Source organism: Harpia harpyja, chromosome 4, assembly GCF_026419915.1.
Source record: "Harpia harpyja isolate bHarHar1 chromosome 4, bHarHar1 primary haplotype, whole genome shotgun sequence".
Taxonomy (NCBI): domain Eukaryota; kingdom Metazoa; phylum Chordata; class Aves; order Accipitriformes; family Accipitridae; genus Harpia; species Harpia harpyja.
In genome coordinates, this window is record NC_068943.1 from 41,972,228 (window position 1) to 41,993,709 (window position 21,482).

The 21,482-nt window shown below is 56.5% G+C and overlaps 1 protein-coding gene across 5 annotated transcripts in view; it reads right to left on the minus strand.

The window, feature by feature from the left end:
* LOC128141546 (opioid-binding protein/cell adhesion molecule homolog) overlaps positions 1-21,482 on the minus strand; it is a 312,385-nt gene that overhangs the window by 22,580 nt on the left and 268,323 nt on the right. For all 5 annotated transcript variants that reach the window (XM_052786398.1, XM_052786400.1, XM_052786401.1 and 2 more), the window contains one exon: positions 10,984-11,216. In XM_052786398.1, coding sequence (XP_052642358.1) covers positions 10,984-11,216 — 233 coding nt within the window. The remainder of the gene's footprint in view (positions 1-10,983; positions 11,217-21,482) is intronic.

Sequence of the window (21,482 nt, forward strand, 5' to 3'; positions counted from 1 at the left end):
AGAGGCCCCCATGTGTGAGATACCTGCCCAAATGAAGCAGCCCTCGGCTGCCATTGGGACGGGATGCGGATTCCCATGGGGCTGCCGGGGTTGCACCGTGGACAGACGTGGCCGTCGCCCACTCTGGACGTCCTCCCCGGCCCCGAGACTGCTCGCGGGACAAGGGTTGAGATGCTCACCTTCCGGAGTTGCAGGGGGCGAAAGCGATACGGCAACGCACGTTCCCTACCCTCCTTACGCACGGTCCTGCCTTCCTTGTAAAAGACGACTACAAGCAAATTGAATACAGAATAAATCCGGAGGAAGCGAGGAGCGGCGCAGTCTCACCGGAGTGGCGAGCAGCCTGCGGAGGATTTTGTTGACCTGCCTAATACTAATCACAGGTAAGTTCAGTAGGCCCAAAAAGACAGTTGCACCATAATTTCTTGTTCATTCGGAAAGCTAGCGAGAGAAATTGAATGCGAAAGCGATGCCAGTAAATGCAGTAACAGTAAGCCCGTGATTTATCTCCTTCCTCTACCACTTCAGACCCGAACTGCCCGACGCGCTGATCCACGCTCTCTGTCAGGCCCAGGCGTGCACCAGTTTCTGCTGCCACTTGTGGGGACCGTGAGACGCCATCCCTCTCCTCACCCTCCCAAACTGGGGGCTGCAAATAGCCCTGCGGGGCTGGCGGTGGCATCACGCTTTGGGGACGCTGCCATGTCCTTTCACGCTACATGCGGTGCTCCGGAAGTCCCTCGCGTGCACAGCCAAGCAATCTCTGGGGCTCTCCCAAATGTCACCGGTCCTGGCGGCTTCTCCGGGTGCCGGCTTTGCCCCTGCTGCTACTGTGCAGCCGGCCCATCCGGGGATGAAAGCAATCGGAGAGTTTGAACCTTGCGAGCCGCTACCGGACACTCAAGCGTGAGGAGGGATGGCCGCTGCCTTGCCCAGGGGTCCGTGGCTCTGGCCCACGCTGGCGGGGACGCCTCTTCCCTGCTAAACTGTGCGGCAGGAGACGGCATGTCGGTAATCCCTGCGCGATCGCTGACTACACATGACACTGACACAAGCGACTGTGCGCAGGCTGACTCATCTCTCAGCCGCTCCTTAGCGCCGATCCCTACCGGAGGGGCTCGCCGCCACAGCCCCAGACTATTTTTAGCTGCCAGATCATTACCACAGCATGCCTCGGAGCGGAGAGCCTGCGTGAGCGCTGCGGCCGACAGGCGCAACTGATGTCCCTCCTCCATGTCATTAGCTCCTAAGCCATTAAAAGAGACCTCTTCCTACTTCGGTACAGTGAGACGATAGACGGATACCTATGGGCTCTTCAAACCGCTGGACGACAGCCACTTGCCCAGCTCTACCTGAGGAACGGGACCCTCTAGGGACGGCCCTGCCTGCAGAGGGGCACGTCTCGCCTTCGGCGCTCTGTGGGGAGGCGACAGCCACCACAGACACCGGCCTGCCTATGGTGGGCCATGCCCCCGCCCCAGCACCACACTTAACCACCTCTTCACTGTAGGCAGGATGGAGCTGTCAGAGGCGTCACCGCGTGACGACTCGCTAGCATACGGGAAGGCAGCACAAAGAAGGCAAATATGCCAAAAGTGGATGTTTTGCCTGGGCTATCTATCATCTTCACGGATGAGAAGCACAGATGAGAAGCGCGGCGGGACAGCGCTGGTGGCCTCCGGTCTGGCCCTGCGTGTCTGCTGAAGGCACTGGCAAGACAAGATCTTCCCAAGAACAGCTCCTGTTGGGGGCTGATGCCCTTAAAGAAGAGATGCGGGCACAGACCCGTGAGCCAGCTCCCGGCTGGGGAGCACCTGCTGCCAGCTAGAAACAGATGTGTTTCCCTACCTCCCGTTCCTCTTTGGCTTCAGGGCACGGGGGGGGAGCCACGAGGATGAGCACGGTAACCCTGCACGAACGTGCCTTGACGTCCCGTCTAGCCGGCAGGGGAAGCAACGGGGGTCAAGGAGGCGACGTCAGGAGTTTTAACAAAATGTTGATCGAACCTGTTCCAACAACCGCCCAATCGGAGAGGTTCGTCAGAGTTGTTTGTATTGGGGTAATGGATTAAGCGCATCCAACAGCTACGGTTTGGTCAATGGACTGACTTTTGTCAAATTTCTCAGCCAAGCGAGCGGCACGTCACCCCACTGCCACCTCATGCGCTCTACAGGCGCTTCGTTTCGGGGCAGATCTTCCCTTTCCCTTCTCTGGCTGTTAAACGCTCCCTTTTCTCGGCCTTCCCCGGTAAAACTTTCTTTGTGTGAACCTTTTATGGGAAAGGATCGTAACGCGCCTATTTTGAACGCATCCTCTCTGCCATGGAGATGAGATTTTTTCCGGCCTGGCTGACAGCCCCCCCAGCCACCGCATCTCTCCCCCTACCTGTGTGTCTTTCAACACACTGTTGGAGCGCAGCTGAAGGGGAAGGAAAGAAAAAAAAAAACCACCAGCCAAAATAACACTGCTACAGATGCCTTCGGAGCCCGGGACCGTTGCACAGGACCCCATAGTTCATTCTCCTCCCGCGGGAGCGGACCGCAACGCCGCAAGACCCATTGGCATGAAACGCCAAGGGATGGCCAAGCCAGCATGGACCCCTCGGTCTGAGCAAAGGCAAAATCCGGCCACGCCAGGGACTGACCGCTCACAAGATGTTGCCCAGACAAAATGGGGGCATCAAGCACCCTGTGCTAGGCAGTGTCTCCCGGCCGCTCGCCATGCTCCCTTTTTCTCCAGGTTTTTGCCCTGAGACAGGGAAAGCGATAAAACTGAAACTAAGAGTGTTATACCTACTGTGTAACCACCTGTCAGTAAATTTATGAACAATTAGGAAATGAGAGTGCTTCCCAGGGAGCTATTTGTGCGCACGCTAAAACATTCTTTCTGTTCGGAAGTATAATGGGGAAACAACTTCTCTGGTCCTCCCCCCTCTTCCCCATTTTTGCTTTTTGCAGTAATTAATTGGCTGCCACCACGCTTCCATTCCCTCGGCTCCCAGTTACCGCGGCACGTCCCGACGCCTCCGATGCCTCTGCTCCCGCCAGCTCCTTTTCGCCGATTTCAAGAAGCCTCGAGAACAGCAGCCCGAGGACGCTCTCTGGGCACTCCCCGTCCTGTCCTGTCCCATCCTGTCCCTTGCCTCCTCCGTGCTCCCACCCAGATTTCAGGTTAGCACATTATACCGGCTGCTCTAAGGACAGCAGCTGTTCCCACCTGGGCAGTGCGTGCTGTTTTCTTCCTGCTGGTCAGAAGACCTGACTCTTTCCAGACCTTCCCCCTCTCCGTGCCCTCGCTCCTTCATTACTCTTTCATTTTTCCCCTTTGCCACCTCATGCTCTTTCGATGCTCTGTGCTTTTCTGCGTGTGCACGTTTCCTTCTCTCTTCCCTTTGTTCTACAAGTCTCTCGGCTTTTCATCTCATCCTTTTTTTTTTTTTTGGTTTTTATTCCCCCTCTGCTTGCTTCCATCTTCAATCTTTGCTATTCCTTCCAGATTTTCGCTGGGCTCTCTTTGGCTTTGAATCTGCCACCACATCGCCACCAGTTGCTGCTGCATCTCCCTCGTTTAGCTGTCTTGGCTCTCTCACCCTTCCCTCTGTTTCTTCGGGGAGGGAGGAAGGCAGGGCAAGGTGGGGGTCCAGTTGCTCCTTTCAAGCCTTTTCCCATCCCAGGACAGCAGTATACGTCACTTGTCACGGGCACTCCTTTCCATCCACGGGAGCACCGCGCTCTGTGCTAGGCGAGACGCATGGCCATCGGCCACCACCTTCAGCAAGATGGGCATTGCTCTCCGAAACCTGACGTGCTCTTCGGGGAGACCGGGAAACAGCACTGGGGCAGCAGCGCTCCTTCCCAGCGAGCCACCTCACGAGTCCAGCACTGACCTGATTCCCAGCCGCAACCTCGACCCACGCCGCCCCGGTCCGGCCGAGGCGCGGTGGGCCACCGAATCCCCACGTCCTCTGGGACCGACCGTGCTCCTCTCTGCCATGGGCTGGAGGCGGCTCTGCAGGAGCATGGCGGCAGATGCCTCCCACTGCCACGAGCTCAGTGATTGCTGCCGCGTTCCTGGACAGCCCTGCTCAGCGCCGCCTGCGCCGTCCCCATCCAGCACCGTGACTTACATGCCCTCAAGTGTCCTGTCATAACCCTTACAGGCTCACGATAGCTAAACGTGCATACCAATTCAAATACATCAAGACCCCTGGGCAAGCCTCCAGCACGGTCCCGGATGGCAGAACAGCACGGTGCCTTGACAGGTGGACACCTCCCCGCTCCCAGAACATACCGTCAGCTCCAGGGCAGAAGCGAGTTCTGCTCCCGGTCGCATGAACACACATCAGGCCCAGATGCCGCATCCCATCCTGCTTCTGCCTCGGGGGGAAAAGAAAGCATTTCCCCGTGGCCTGCTGCCGCAGGGACGCCTGGCATGGCACCGCCACGCAGGCCAGGGTCTCCTCTCCTGTTTGCAGGCATTACGAGCATGTTTGTTCCCCGGACGCCTGATGGGAGTCTCGCGTGAGACCCGCAGGCACCGAGACGAGACGCACCGAGCAGCGGTGCTGATGCAAAGCCCCGGCGGAGCGACGCTTAGGGATTGCTGGAGGTTTTGACTGCTTGCCTATGCTTTCACTTCCCAAAGCAGCAGCTTTCAAAGGCCCCCTGCCTGGAAACGAAAAAAAAGCCTGCTCCTCCCCAGCAGCTCCCCCCGACTCTTCCTAACGGAGCTCACCCTGATTGATTTTGCCTGCGTGCTTGCTCACGGTTGTGTTTTGTCCCTCTTACACCGTCCCGCATCCAGCTAAATAAATGGCTCTGCCTGCGCCGGGCCCCTTCTCTTTCCACCCATGCACAGGCCCCCAAAGGAGGAGGTGGGAAACATTACTTTAAATGCCATGGACATTATGCATTTTGGGCTCTTGCTCCTGACGGGAAGATGTCTTTCCAGCCAAACTGATTCTTTTCCATTTCCTCTTAACAGCCCTTTGATTTCCTTTTTCTTTCCCTGCACTCCATCCCCACTGGCTACACGCTTGACCTCTGGGAGAGTCTCCTGCTTTGATTAACCGTTTCGCTTGTCCCCGCCAGGACAATGAACCTGGCGCTGCGAGGACCAGCCTGAGCCGAGCCCCTGAACAGAGCCGTCGACAAAACACTCAATTAGACCTGGAGGCACGGCAAAGGGAAGACGTGCTCCGATACATCACCGGCCCATTTGCCACCCCACCCAACGAGCAGCTTAGATGCCAAGAGGGGAGAAATGCGCACGAGGAAGGCTCTTCTACCCCTGCCTGTGCCGCCTCGGCTGGAGATCTCAGCCACCACCCCATAATATCTGTGCCCTTGTTCCAACAATGCTGAGACAAGCTTGGGCAGGTACGGAGGACCTGGGATGAGCCCTCAGCCTTTTGAGACGTTGGTGCGAGGAGCTGCCTTCCTCCTGGGATGTCCCCTTGCTGCTGCCAGCAGGACGGAGGGTGGTCGACCCCCTGATGCCCATAACATAATGAGCAGCCTGTACAGGATGGGCAGGTGATGAAGACTTCACTTGGGACATGATGTGTCACCTGGCAAGACAGAGGTGTTCCCTGACCCGCAAGAACCACCTTCGCCATCCCTGCAAACCCTCAATCCAAGATGTATGTAAAATCTCGCCAGCATGCTATGAGAAGCAATGGGAACCTCTGCCAACATTTTGTGTCGGACGTTTTGCATTGTGTCAACTGCACATCACCTCTTTTCCGCGCTATTGTCTTGTTTCTTAGGCAGTGTATTGGCTTTGTGTGGCAAGGTTTTGGTAGCGGGGGGGGGGTTACAGGGGTGGCTTCTGTAAGAAGCTGCTGGAAGCTTCCCCTGTGTTCGAGGGAGCCCATACCAGCCGGCTCTAAGACGGACCCGCCGCCGGCCAAGGCCGAGCCAATCAGTGGTAATGGTAACGCCTCTGTGATAACATTTTTAAGAAGGAAAAAAAGTTGGGACAGACGGTATTCGGCAGCCGGAGAGAGGAGTGAGAACATGGAAGAGAAACAACCCTGCGGACACCAAGGTCAGTGAAGAAGGAGGGGGAGGAGATGCTCCAGGCGCCGGAGCAGAGATTCCTCTGCAGCCCATGGTGAAGACCATGGTGAGGCAGGCTGTCCCCCTGCAGTCCACGGAGGTCCACGGTGGAGCAGATATCCACCTGCAGCCCGTGGAGGACCCCACGCCGGAGCAGGTGGGTTCCCGAAGGAGGCTGTGACCCCGTGGGAACCCCGCGCTGGAGCAGGCTCCTGGCAGGACCTGCGGATCTGTGGAGAGAGGAGCCCACGGAGCAGGTTTTCTGGCAGGACTTGTGACCCCGTGGGGGGCCCACGCTGGAGCAGTCTGTGTCTGAAGGACTGCACACCGTGGAAGGGACCCATGCTGGAGCAGTTCGTGAAGAACTGCAGCCCGTGGCAAGGACCCACGTTGGAGAAGTTCGTGGAGGACTGTCTCCCGTGAGTGGGACCCCACGCTGGAGCAGGGGAAGAGTGTGATGAGTCCTCCCCCTGAGGAGGATGAAGCGGCAGAAAATAACGTGTGATGAACTGACCATAAACCCCATCCCCGTCCCCCTGTGCCGCTGGGGGGTTGGTAGAGAATCCGGGAGTGAAGTTGTGCCCAGGAAGAAGGGAGGGGTGGAAGGAAGGTGTTCTGAGATTTGGTTTTATTTCTCATTACCCTACTCCAGTTGATTTGTAATAAATCGAGTTAATTTTCCCCAAACTGAGTCTGTTTTGCCTGTGACAGTAATTGGTGAGTGATCTCTCCTATCCTTATCTCAACCCACAAGCTCTTTGTTATATTTTCTCTCCCCTGTCCAGCTGAGAAGGAGGGGGAGTGATAGAACAGCACTGGTGGGCACCTGGCGTTCAGCCAGGGTTAACCCATCACAGGTAGACAAGAAAAAAAAAAAAACCTGCCCAGTAAGGGGCAAGTATCCCAAGTGCAGACGAAGCTCCCAAGCAGGAGCAGGGAGACGAGCCTGCTCAGGAGGTCACAGCCTGCCAGGCATCGCTTGCTCCCACCCTTTCCCTTCTCCGGGCTGCTTCTGTACACCGCATGCATGCCCCTCACGCTAAACTCCCCAGCGTCTAAATGCTAAGCACTTAAGAGAGAAGCACTTTCTACATTTAGAGCCTATTATTGGGTCTTTCCTACGACAACCGAAGAAAGCTAAGCCGCTCCCCTCAGCTTGCCGTGCACCATACGGCCTCCTAGTAAGCTGTAATAAGTATCGTGGTCTTAGCTCCTGCCTGGATATCAAAAGTAGTGCGACGAAAGCGAGCTGAACCACAACCGTCGTGAAATCTGTGGTCCAGAGGGGAGCCTGGAGCCCAGTCGGCACTGGGGAAAAAGAGCTTAAGGGGGCCAGCATGGGGCGGGGGGTGGGGGTTGCCCTTACAGAGACTCGAGGAGCCAATTGTTGTCAGGAAGAAGGATAAAATAAAGACTTGGTTTGCTTTTGAGATGCTTACTGCAGAGCTATGCCTGCACCAGTGCCGCTTTGAGAGGCGGCGGATGCGACGAGGGACACGGGACCGGCTCTGGCAGAGCATCCTTAAGTGCATTCAGAGAACCGACCGCAGGACCACAACCTCGCTACCAGGAGTGAAGGCCACAGTCCTTTGAAAGTCGCCCTGGCTCCCGGGGTGAGGAAAGCGGCGAACGCCGAGACGGGAAAACGGATTGCGCTGACCGGAAGCTAATGGTAACGATGCCGACAGCCAGGAGAGGTTTTAATGAAAAATCTATGGCGAGTAGGATTAAGGCAGTACAGAGGAGGGTTCTCTAAATAAATCAGAAACAGAGGACATCTGAGGAATACCAAAGACCGCTATGGGAGGGAGGAAGGGATGGCCAGTATCGACGTTTCCCGCCGGACAGGGCACCACACGGATCCTGAAGTGACGCCATGCTATGCTATGGCACGTATGCCCTCCTCTCTACATCTGCTGCTACGAGGAGGACAACAGGCTTCCTCTTTCCCGGGGCGCTGACTGCAAAAGCCGCGGCCTCAACCGAAACACAGACCCCCAGCCCCACTTTTCAGACTGAAAGACAGCCCGTGTCCCAAAATGGCCCACGCCACGGAGGTACGGCTGCGTCCTGCCTATGGTCTACCACGCTCCTCACACTGAAACCGTTTTGCGGCATGATGCGGGAAGGTCTGCCGGCTCATCCCTGCGGGTTCGCGCCTCCCAGGAGCGGAGGTGGGCTTCGCAGTGGGTCACACCCAGAGGCAGGAGGGCTCACCCAAAGTCCGGCCCCACGCCACCCTCCACTCAAGCTGTTTACAAGAGGAGGCGGGTCATCTTCTCCTTATGCGAGATGAAATGCCGGTTCTCTCCACATTCCTAACTCTCCCCAAAACGCACCGGCATGCCGCAAGCACTCGCGCACGTCCCCGAAAGCGTCCGTCCCGTTGTCACGAAGCGGCCCCTGAAAAAAAGAGGAAAAGGGAGGCAAAAATCCCCTCCTGGCTTCCCGGCGCCTACGCTCTTATAAACCCTTGTGAACGGCTGCGGCGATGAACCAATCCCAGAGACACATTAATAATGACACAAAGAGACGCATTTACTGTTGACTGCGACTCCCTGGCAGATTTATTGCTGGGTTGCTAGGAGGGAAGGCCAGGCCCCACAGTAGCACAATTAAAACCCAACTGAACATGGGGGCAAAGAATCAATAGCCCATCTGGCCACCTTTTCATTCTGCAAAATACAAATATAATTAATTGACCTGAACGCGGTCGCTAACCCATCATCACTACCTGCTTGCTGGCCGGCACGGGCAAAGCGTGCTGCCAGGTCGTGCACAGCCATCATCCGCAGTCCTCCTGCCGCTGCTGCCGGGACAGCTGCCTCCTTGACAAAGGAGGGCCCCAAACCTCGCTTCTGAGGCCGTATTTCAGGCCAGGGGAGCTCCACCAGAAACACGGCATCGCTCCTTCCCTGCAAAGCGCGTGCTCTGCTGGCATGCGCGGCCAGGACCGAACGCACCTATGGAAAACCGCTCCATTCCTCCCAGCGGCTGTGTGCTATTGGCCCTTGTAGAAAGCCGGCTCTTCCCCGGCGTGCGAGCACAGAGACTACCAGCCCTCGGCTACGCTGACGGTGCCGGTGGGCGATGCCGCTCGGCCTGAACCACCGGAAAGCACGTTTTAGCTTCCAAAGAACTCATTGGAGCTGAAGTGGGGACAGAGCGTGGAAGGATTTGCTTCTCCAGCCCTCGCCATGAACAAGACAGCAAAGCGGCACCTACAGATAGATTTTCTTGGCAGACCAACTCAGGCAAACAGTGTGGCTTGAGCTGAATGCATGGAAAGAGAAAGACAGAAACCGCTTGACCTGGGCCTGCATAACCACGTATCCCCAGCTCCTCTCAGGCTTCCCTTTGGCTGCAGAGAAGCAACGCTGCCAAGAACCGCAGTCACTGCTGCGGTGGGCGCGATCTAACGGGACTTGCTTGCACCAGAGGAAAACTTTTCTCAGCACAGTTAGCAATGCCTCACCACCAGACAGTCACTCTGGATGCAAACTCTCTCTCTCCTTCACCCGCCTGCCCACCCGAGCCTGGCAAGCGCCCGAAAAAAGGGTGAGGGGAGCGGGTGCTGAGCACCACTGCCGGTTCACCTGATTTCATGAGGCGCAAAGCACTCGTATACTTCACCGCTGTTGACCGGATGGATTAGCACGATTAGAGAGCAGACGGGATAAACTGATTAAACTTCGCAGACAGACGGCTCACACGCAACTCAAAAAGGGGGAGAAGGAGAGACCCAGTGAAGGGGGATGGAGGGGACACTCCCAGCCAACTCCGCTCCCCTCTTCCCGAGGCGAGCGCTCCCCTCTCTGATGTAGCCCGGTGCGCGCAGTGCGGGGCCCCCCGACGCGCTCCTGCCAAGACTGGGTGGGAAAACCACTCAGATGGGTGGCCGCGATCAAACCCTGCCTCCTCCGAATGAGAAGGATACATAAATACCTACACGTCTGCGTTGGGGGCTTCGCAGAGACACGTTGAGGCCAAGAAATTTTTCAGATTTGCTCATTGCAAAATCAATACCCATCAGCTGTTTGAAATTAAAGGAAAGATTAGTTCCTGGTTTTATACACGCTTTATTGTATTCCGAGAGCTTTCGACTCAGCCTGATAAATCTTCCTTAAGAGGATTAGGAAACTTTCATTATCTTTATCTAACCTGAACTAACACTAACTCTGAAAAATTAATCTAGAGACCGGACAAAAGCCGGTAGCCGGCACAAAGCCGCAAGGATCCGGAGGTGGCGTCCACCGGGGTGCTATGGCACCTCCGATCTGCCGGCACCCAGATCCCCCCATCAGAGCAGCCTCAGGAACACTGCTGGGCAACCCAACAGTGTCCGCTATGCCGACACTCTCACCTACAAAGCCCTGCACCAAAAGCCCTTTGCGGCCCCGCAGTGACTTCGACACGCTCGCACGATCTGCCCGCTCACCCAAAACCGTGGAGCCTCATGTCATTGGAGTCCACTCCTCCGCCGCGGGCGGTGGTGCTTTGCTTTTGGCTCTCCCGAAGCATCTTCGGACGCGTGCCCAAGCGCCTTACCAACAGCTGCCCTACGCAGCGAGCCGAGCGACGCGGGCCCAAGCAGTGGAGACAGGTCAAATCGACAGTGGGGCCAGGCAAGGCGGGGAGGAGGAAGAGCACGTCGGCCCCGGTTTCAGTTCTCAGGTGTCCCCTGCCCCACGTGATGACCATGCAACACAGTGAGGCTGAGATGATGCCAGTCTGTCTCCTCCCTGGCACGGCGGGCGCTTGCCTATGCCCCTGTTCCTGTGCCACTCAATCCCTGAAGCAACAGATGTTGGTCGGATCCCTCCGTCTCCATCACTGAGAGGGCTTCCGAACCCTTCACAAGTCCAGACAGCCTTCCGTATCGAGCAGTCAGTTCAGCAATAGCGCGAGGCACGTTAAGACCTACCTTGCACAATGAGATGGACACGCGAAGTCTTGGGGTGATTGTCTGTCTGCACGGAGCAGGTGTAGGGGCCCTCGTCGTAGACGTCCACGTTGTGTATCTTGATGCTGTACTGGGTCTTGGTGTTGGAGAGGATGACCACGCGGTTGTCTATAGACCACTTGTCATTGCCGGCATACAGGATGGTGCTGCGGTTCAACCAGGCTACCCGCGTGACCCGGTCGTCCACGGTACACCTGCAAAGGAAGAGACAGAGGGTCACAAAGCTGGAACAGAACACATGGCGAGCATCCCAGCTCCTAAAAGGGGACACGAGCGGGATGGGAGCTGCGGTGCCAGCTCCCTGTCACGCACAGGTGAACCACTGGCACGGAGGTGGCGCATGCCACAGCCGACCTACCCTGCTGCCATGTCCTGCATCCCCCCATCACCTGAGATCTCACAGAAATGGTGGGTTTGCCACAAAAAACCCCTGCCTTTTTCTTTTACACAGAGCTGGGGAACCGCAGATGAAAATCCCATTACATTTGACCTCCGCAAGCCACGCAGACTTGCCGTACCCCCCCTCCTCTTACCAACCTCCACTGCCGTGCCCACCTCGCCCTTGCTGCTCACTGAGGATATCGGATGAAGCTGTAAAATTTGCTGAGGGTTTGGCTTGTCAGCGCAGCCCTCGAGCCATCCCCAGAGTGATATACGCACCCACTGCCAGGGCAGAGGGGCTGCGGCATGGGTGCGGGGAGAGGGGAAGAAGAGAAACAGCTGGAGACGGCAAAGCCAGTGCGCAGGGAAGAGAAGGGAACATTTGGACAAGCAGCCGTAAATCCTACCAGCGCCTTGAAAACACAAAGCGGCTGTTTCCATTATTTATTTCCTGCCCAGCTCCCACCCTCCCCGCTCCAAGACGCACGGGGGCTCGGCAGCTCCGGTCCACGGCGCTGACTTACGCTTAGCGAAGAACGGAAGCGGGGGGGGGGGGGGATGTGGAATTAAAATGTTCCTGGAGAACATGGCTTTTTCATTCCGTTCAATAGATTTTTCTTGATCTATTTACTCATGGCCTCGGCCGCCACCACGGCACCCGCAACAAAAGCGCCAAGCATTCAGCTAAATTAAGAGCCCAGCATTTCTCAGGAGCTTCGCCTTTCCCACCCACGGACCAGGACAGGGGAGCTTTCTCTCAGCACAAAAGCAAACTGGGAGAACTGAGCTAGGCACAAGCTCATGCTGGCAGTGGCAGTGCCGCCACAGCTTGGTGCAGCCGAGACCGTATGAAAAGGCACGTACAGTCAATCGGGAAGCTCATCGTGCAAGTCCCTCTCCGCACTCCTGTAAATTCAGAGACAGGCTGGTGGGCCGTCCCTGTCCTCGTCCCCATCATGGCGCTCTCCTGGAGAGGCTTTGGGGGTGTTATATGCCTCCCTTGCTGGGATCACAGAGCGTCACCTCGATCGAGATTATTAATCGGGCTGAGGGAAGGGGCGATACTCGGTGTGTTTGAGGGTCCCCCCAGGCGCTCGGTTCAGAGGAACGAGCCATATATCCACCCGCAAATGAGTAATTTTCCCCTTGCAGAAGCTGTACGTCTCCGCCAGTCACATCGCATACGGACACCGGGAAAGACGGAGGGCCCGCCATGGCACTGCCGGCGCGCCAGGAGCTCACCCGGGTGTCGGATGCGCCCCAGCACCGGCTGCGCTCTGCCGGACCGAGGTGGCCTCGTGCCTGCGGATGGCAACATCCTTGTTGGGAAGGCGAGCCCTCCCTTTGCTCAAATTAACCAGGGGAAAGCTAAGCGCGGCCGAGTTAAGTTCGGCCCTGGGGGATTCCAGTCTAGTGGACTATTACTGCTGTCTCACTTCATTATAATGAATAATGAAGAGATACTTACGCACGGCTTCTGTAAATTATTCATTGCGTGCACTGAAAAATCAGGGCAGCAATATGTAAAACAGACAACTTGCATGTCTGCACTCATACAAATATCCAGACTACAGCCCTGCGAGGTACTCTTGGGTCCCCTCATTAGGGGTGAAGAACAAGGACTAGGGTTCAAAGCGACAGGGACGAGGAGCTCGTGCCATCACTGGGCGTGTGCGACCACCGCTGCCTGGCTTCAGCTGGTGGGTACCGGCTGCACTTCCCGGGGAGATTTGGGGCCAGCCCGGGGACCCCCACGAACCAGGGTCGCTCGTTCTCCATTTATGGCTCGCATTTACGGCTCAGAGCCGTGCCTGCATGAGCACGCAGGGACACCTGTAACACAAACGGATACGCTTACGCAAGGACGGGCAAGGACAGCATCACCATCCCTTGCCCATAGCACCTGGTGACCGGGACCACCCTCGAAACTGCTCAGAGCAAACGGGCGGGAGCAACTTGGAGACTCCTGCTTCTAACAAACTCAGGCCGAGAGCAAGGAGGCAAAGGCTCCTTCTCCCCATCCCTTGAGGTCGCTCTTCAGTTGCTGCCACTCCATAGCCGATTTGGGACCGAGTCCCTTCAGCTCCGCTTGCTTCCCATCGTGGTCCTCTCCACCCGAGCCCAGGCCGTCCCCTGCAGCTGCAGGTGGGGAGGGACCAGACGAACTGCCCTCCTTCAAAAAAAACCAGCCAGCCCTCCCACGCTTCGTGCCAGAGCAACCGTTGGCAGAAAAACCACCGTCCCATCAGCTGCCACGGAGAGCGCGACGTTTCTGTGGGCACCTTCTCACCCGACCTCGCCTTCCTGCCGCAAGTTTTCTCATGCCCTGGGAACGGGTGCTTCAAAGGCAAATACCGACCGATACCCCAACGTGAGGAGCACTCTGCCAGCTTCCTTACCTGGGTCGGAAAGCGATCTCCGTTAGCCACTAAGCCACCAGCGCTCCCTCATCTGCCGGGCTGTCTTTGCTACCTATTTCCAATTGACCAGGATTATGATAATGTCTGCAGTAAGCAAACAGGTAAAGAGACTTCTGCAAAGTGTTTAGATAAAGCAGACAAGCTCTGACAAAGCTGGATAATAAAGCAGGCCAGGAGGTTTTCCCTTGAAGGGATCTAATTAAGAACAAAGACGAACCCCCATTAACAGTCTCCTGAAGGCACCGTATCCATCTCCAGAAGAAACCCTGCCTTACAAGGCTGGAAGGGACAAAAGACAATAAAGCGCCTGTCAGACAGGAGGGAAATAAACCCGTCCTGGCTCCATGGTTCACCTGGAGAAAACCCGCCAGCGAGGCAGGGGGAACGTCTCAGGACTGATACTGTCTGCCCAAACCCGAGCCCCCAGCACCCTCCTGGTTCCGGCTCCCCCACGCAGCCCTTCTTTGTGCGACGCAACCCATCCCATCTGCTCCCGAGCCTCCGCATCCCACTTAGACCCCCCCTGCCTTCGAGCAGAGATTTTTCACCATCCGCAGCCCTTCGGCTGCCTCCCGCCACGACCACTCTCCACCAGAGCAGCTTGCTGAGGAGCCTCGGATGCCAGGCTTTGCCCAAGCTCCGTCCCCCCCCAGTGCTCGCAATGATACGTGCGGCCTCTCGAAGGCACAGTCTCCCGAGATGCGTATCTATCCCCTTGCTCTGCAGGGGGGACAAGAGCTGCCATAGAGATCCCGGCACTCCGCCAGAGACGAGGGCGATGAACCCAAACGTGGCAGCGTGAGAAGATGCACGAGGGAAGGAGTTGGGGGCAGCAGCGCTGTGCCACTTCCCCTCTAATTGCCCCTATTCCTCATCCTTAAATGCTAATTTTGAAGTTTGCCGAGGAATTATTTCACTTACTGTCAGCAATACAGATAACTCTGCATACACGCTCCTTGTGTTCGGCGGCACAAAGTGACCGTCTCCCTCCTCCTGGACCTATTAGGGGAGACCCCCACATAGCTCCCGCGGCAGGCTCCTGCCTGGCCCCATTGACGACACTGACAGCGCTCCTCCTACGCGTGGGACGTGACATACGACCCGCTGCCTTTGTCGCCTGCCTTTCCCGGTCCACGTCACACGCCTTTCCTGTGCTGCTGATTTGGCCGAGTCCAGGGCTGCACGTCTGGCGTGAGCCTGGGGCTGCCCTCAACATCTACCCCATGGTGAGGGAAATGCCGTGTCGAGGGTCAGCACAAGTTTTCCGGCATGACTTCAGAGGGATAAATGGCACACAAAGACTTGGAGGAATAAAGCCAGTCTCACAAAGCCCTCTCCGTGGGCAGAATGTATCCTGAGGGATGGGATGCTCAGGACCCTGAAACGTTGTTGCACACCCCAAGTGGTCCAGGTGAGGGGTTCACACCCGCAGGGCCAGGACTGCCGGTCCCCAGCTGAGCCGAGAGGCTCGGGGCAGATACTTGTCTTTGGATCAACCCCAAACCCTCCCGCTTCCTTATGGAAACCAACGACACTACTTTTACATGCTTCTGTGGCCCTTCAACCGCAAACCACTTTTCTCTCCTGTAGGCAGCGTGTCTCGTTGAAATGACAAATGGAGAGGCTGAAACCGGTCACGAACGGGCTGGCTGACCTGGTTTTTGGCGGCTAAAATAGCTCACCTAGATCGGGAGCAAAGCCCCTCGACAGAGACGGGGTGGTGCTTCACCCTGGGAAGTTTCCAACCGAAAGCACGCATCATGGGGGCAGAGCAAACACCCCGGTACCCTTTTCTTTGAGAAGAAGTTGTTCATTACTTTCGCAGGGGGCTCCTCATGGGATTTCTCCTGCACGCCCGGTCCTCACCCCAGCTACAAAGTTAACGGGCTCCGAACGCCTTTTATTCCGCACGGCCGGAGCAAAGGCAGAGGAGATTTATTTGTAATCGTCGGAGACAAACACGCTTCCTCACAAGTAAACACAAAAGAACAGAACCTGGCGTGGTTCCCACTTCGTTAAAGATGCAAATTAAAAGCAGGCCATCAAAACGCGGCGGCTCCTCTAATCCTCTCCCAACAATGTAAACCGTCGCATTAGCCGCGGGTACAATGGCATCTGCGGTGCGTGACGGCGGGTCTTGCACAATGGCTCCCCGAGGGCAGGACTGCACCGCCTGGGTTTCCGTCACTGTCATCCCTGACATTTATTCTCGGTGCAGAGGGCGGGAGGCGCTTTGTCTTCACTCCCGATCCCTTCCGCTGGCACCCTATCTCCTCTCTGAGGCACCCACAGTATCCCTTCTCCCAACTCTCCTGTCCATCCCGGCGCCCGGATGCGGGGTGCGCGGCCCCACGGCATCCCCACACCGTCCCAGTGCCCCGAGGATGGAGGGGACCCTGGATGCGCCGTCTGGCATCGCCCAGCACGACCACCTCCCATTCAGCCCTTGCCACCCGCTTGGGGAGTCCCAACCCGTCGCTGCACCCATGTCCCCTGTGGTCAAACAAAGAGTGTGGGACGTGTGGGAAGCTTGGCCAGCCTAAACTGTTCTCCTTTTCCCCGTAAGCTCCCTCCCTCCACACCGTACACCAGTGACCCCAAACGCCTCCCGCAAAGCCACGGCACCACCAGCTCCCACTCTCTGCAAGCTTAATTAATTGCCTGGCCCCACTGCACCGCTCCGATTCCCCAAGCGCTCCCAGTGCTGTTCAAACAAGCTCCGGACCACCGGCAAACCCTTCCCCACCGACCACCCCCTCCCCAGAGCCCTCCAAGAGCTGCAGGACTGCCTGCCCTCCCCAGAGGCTCAGGGCTTGTTGAGGAGGGTTTCTCCCTGACGGTTCTCCAGCAGCAGCGGTTTGCCCACTCGCTGCTGAGCACCAGAATAGAAGCTGCTCCCCGTGAAAAATCAAAGCCCAAATAGATACGTTAGAGGCTGCTAAATATAAAATATCCATCTGCAAAGATAATAAGCCTGTGAGGGCAGGGGCTGTCGAGTTGCTCCATTTCAGAGAGTTTAATGGTGTTTTGGTCCATGACTGCAGCTCCCAGACATTAGAATGATAACAAGATGATGAGGAGGGCGGGAGCTGTCTGTGCGAGGCATCAGAAGTCGAGACATAACGCTCACCGTGCGGCCCCTGAGGGGGCCACGCCACACGAAACACCACCAGCTGGTTTCAACCCAGCATTCGCAGGGCTTCGGGCAGCCCCTGCGACAACTGGGGGGGATGCAAAGCTTGAGCCCGATGCTGGGTCGCCGCCGAGCTTGAGCCAACATCAACGTGGGGACGGGGTCTGCGCCCGCCTCTGCCCTTGAAGGGGTTTGTCCTGCACCCGCACCCCGGTCCAGGAACTGTGGACGCGGGTACCGCTGTGGGTGGCACGGTGCAATGCTAAGACTGCCGCAGGCAGAGCTGTGCTGCAGACGACTCAAGAGACAGATTGTAGTTCGCAAGGGGAAGGGACGTACGGCGAGACGAGCTGCTACGCGGTACCCCCACTGCCGCTAACTGACCTCACCTTCTTCCTGAAGCCGCTCAAGGGATTTTTCTGAATTAACACTCCACGTGGAGCACATCCAGAAACAGCAGTCAGCTCTGTTAAAGCAAAGTAGGCTTTTCCTTTCATTCCTAAAGCCCTTCTTTCACTCCCCATTGCTTTTACTTCCAGCTTGCAGGGATGCGCGCCACCCGAATGACATCACCAGCGCAGGGAAGGGCGGCATGACGGGGTCGGGCGCTTGCGCTTGTTCTGTTCCCAGCTCCCACTTGATTTTCCCACCACGACTTCCTTGTTTCTGACGCGACAACGTGACCGTATCCTGATGACTCGGGGTCCGCTCAGAAACCCTCTGCAGCCCCCTGGAAGGTCGACACTGCCTTCGGCACACTCCGGATCGGGGCTCTACCCGAGCCCTTTCCTGCAGGGAGCCATCACATCCCTGCCCAGCACAAAGCTCCCTGTTGCTCTCCCTGCCGCTCTCCCTGCCCCGCGCAAGTCACAGCCATCGCAATCTTCTCCGAAATGCATCGCCGATCAGAAAATAGCAGCAACGCTTTCTGCCCTCAGGACCACAGCAGGTTTGCAGACAGCCTCTGGCTAGAGCCTAGCAGCCCCCCGTTCCCCACACGGCTGCGATCCGGCCACATCCATGTGTCGGGATGCTCCCCCAGCACAGCAGGGAAGGTCGCAAGGCGTCAGCCTAAGCCCCAGTGGCCGGCAGCTGTTACCAGCTTAAAAGAAATCTTCATAAGGAAATATGAGACGGCAGCAAAAGAAATAAAGCGGGAGGCCTTTGAATAGAGCAAACCAATGGGGATGTTTATAGAGCAGGTGGCACTTAAATGCTAACATCAGAGTCAGTCGATGCCGGTGGCCACACCTGGTCTCCCAAACAGAGATGAAAATGAAGGCACCAAGCAGGGGCAGCCAGTCCAGGAAAACTGCAGACACTGGAAGAAGCGCAGTGAGGCATCTGTCCTTGCCCAAAACGGTACCTAAGCGATCGCACCCTCTCCCCAGAATCAGGTCCCTGACCCAGCCAGGCACCGATTTCCAACTTGCTCGTGGCCACCAGGCCATCCTGCTGTTTGAAGAAGGCTGGGACATCTTTCCAGCTCCTCTCCAGAGAGAGGCCCAATGTCTGCCAGAATTTACCATCGAGGCATCGCTACCCGTCCTAGGAAACTTCGGCAGAGAGCTGTCTTCTCGCCAGGGAAGCCTAATTCCTCTCTACCGTACACAGGGGCTCTGCCCTATGTCCCAGCAGGGAAGAAAAGAACCATGGAGAGGCTCCCAATGACACCATTGCCACCGTGCAAGGGTGCCGATTAAGGGACACAATCCGGCAACTCCCCCCCCCGCTCGCGGCACACCGGCGTCAGCAGAGCTCTGCACCTCAATCGGCGCCCGTGTACAAATTCAATCAGCGCTAATCTAACACAATGCAGCACCTGCGCCCCAGCTGATTTCTAGTGTTCTTCAATCAAAAGGAGGAGAAGAAACTCAGAATTTATTGCTGGCAGTGCTAGAAGACCCGAGCGGTCGAGAACCTGGAGCCCTCTATGCCTGCAGTGGGGTTTTGGGGTTGGGTTTTTCCCCTGCTATTGCTTTGTTCTATGTTTTTTTCATCCACCTTCCCAGGCAGGGAGAGACAGAAGTAACTGTTTCACGGTCACAGGTAGCCATGTAGTTAAGTACCGGTAATTAACGTGCGGCAAGACGAGGCTCTGACCCCTGTGACTCAGCCATCCAGATGGGACTGGCGACTGCTGCCATCTCAGCCGGGCAAGGGGGCCGCTTTCAACCTGGGAGAGAGCGGCCGCGGCTCCGGCAGCATCCCACAGTTGCAAAAGAAGAAAGGATGCTGGCTGGCAGCCTGATTAAAACATGGGCCGGGGCGTGTTCACGACGGAAGGAGCTCCGGTACCGCCGGAGCAAAGCGATCGTACGCCTGTCCCTGGCTTGCAAGGAGGGAAAATCGGTCTGCCACCGTGGCACAAGACAGGGTGGCAACGCAGCAAGGTGGGTAGCAGAAGGGCATGCTGGTGACAACCCCGAAATGGGTCCCTGGGGGAAACGGTGACACGTGGGGCGCTTTCGATGGAAACCCGGCCGGATCTCCATCGCACGCGGTCCTCCCTCCAGCTGGCTACACCACCCTCCCCGATAGGAGCAAAGCTCTTCTCCTGACCCCCCGTTAATTACCACCAAAAATATATTTGTCATGAGACGCCCGCTCCTATCTCTGCGGCTCTTAAGGGTAATGGAGAGGTTTCAGTCTTTGGAGGATAAGTCTCAGGCTCTTGGCTGCTTGCCCAGGAGGATTATTTTACATCAGGTTGAGTTCTGTAGTAATTATCTTCAAAACAGCTGGACCGCTGGATAAACTCACGGTATCTTAATGCACAATACAAGAGCAAATACAGAGAATTAAACTGCAATTTCAGACGGGCCTGACAGATAGGCGGAAAAACCACTCGCCAGCGTTTCGGAGGCTGAGGCTCCGGGCTCCTCGCACGTCAGGGGTGGTGAGGAATTTTCTCATTTGAAATCAATTCAAACTTCCCCAGAGAGCGAGCGGAGGGGGAAAGGAGATTCCACATGAAGATGATTCACCCCCAAGCTCACAGTGGAGAAAAAAGCGCACCGTTTTCCTGACCCTCACAGCTGAAAAATGAAGCGGTATTTGATCCCGGCTGGAAAGCCTGGCGTTTCGCACAGCCCCAAGACTTCGATAAAAGCCCAAGCTTTCCAAGCGCTCAGCTCCACACCACAACCCTCACTGCGGTGCCAGCGGGCAGCTGTGCAGGGAAGGGTGAGGGGAAAATCAACTCTGCACCCCTCGCTCCTGAATGTTGCTTCCAGCGCCTCGCATATCCCATCCCAGAAGGACGGAGGGGCCGACAGATGGACAAGCCAACTCCCCCGAACAACCGGCCCGGACACAAGCACCCTCACCCCAATCAGCGGGGGGAATTAAAAGAAAAAAAAAAAAAATCAGCTTCCTTCAGGATGGTGCTGCCGCAAGACGTAGGTGCGAAAGCCTCGCAGGCAGAATGACTAACCTCTAAAAAGAGGGAAAATCTGCCAATGGAGGGCAAAGCCATATCACACGGCGACCACCATGAAGCGCTCCGGCCAAATGTGAAATCTGTAAATGACCTGGGTAAGCCATCGGCCCAACAATATAATGGCCAATTGGCAGGAATTTCTCCAGCAATTAGGCAAAATAAAATAACCCACCAGAGGAAATCCTCCGCTCGCCGCTCCTGCGCCTCCGCTGACCTCTCTGCTTTCCACCCGCCATTTCGCCGCTGGGACGAGGGCTGGATCCTTCACGCGATGGGCACCAAGGAGCCAGATGACAGCCCCACAGCACCACCGGACAAAGAAGCTGTCACCGGCACAAGAGGATGACGATGGCCACCCCCATGTGGGAGGTGGCCGAAGACCTCTCCCTCTCCCGCCGGCATCCCCTCTCCGAGCATCTCCGAGGGCTGGGCGCACTGATCCCGGCAATCCCGCAGGGCATCCGCGCGGCCAAACGACTTCGTGCAATTAGGGGGTTTATTTGTTTGAGTTGTACGTGAATATACCAAATTACATTATCAGATCATAGTCCTGCTTCTGATTTATTCCTTCTTTGTTCTTCAAGTCTTCGTACATCTAAGCAATTAACCTCTCAAAGAGCTGGAGAACACATAATTATCCTCATTTGTCTAAACGTCACCAAGATGGCTGCCTTTCAATTAACCTTCTGGGAATGGAGGGAAGTTGGAGTGATACAGTGATCATTTCCAACTTCAGCGTAGGCTTTTTTTTTTCCCTTAAAGTAATTTAATTGAAATATTCAGATGATAAAATATAGCGAGATAACTGTTACTGCAGGTAACGGGATCAAGAGGGGGCTCGCAATCGAAAAAGAAGTCAAATGAGGTACAGTAATATTATATCAATACGTGGCACTTCCATCTAAAAATATCAAAGCACTTTGTGCTTATTAATGAAGGGAGCCTTTCGCACTCCTCTGCCGGGCTGCGGGCTAAGGCTTACGTCACTTCTAGATGTCACCGCCACCGACGGGGAAACCGAGGCAGGGGATGAGCTCTGGTGCCTGGGAGGCCTCCATAACGAAGCGAGCGCGGGAGACACGGT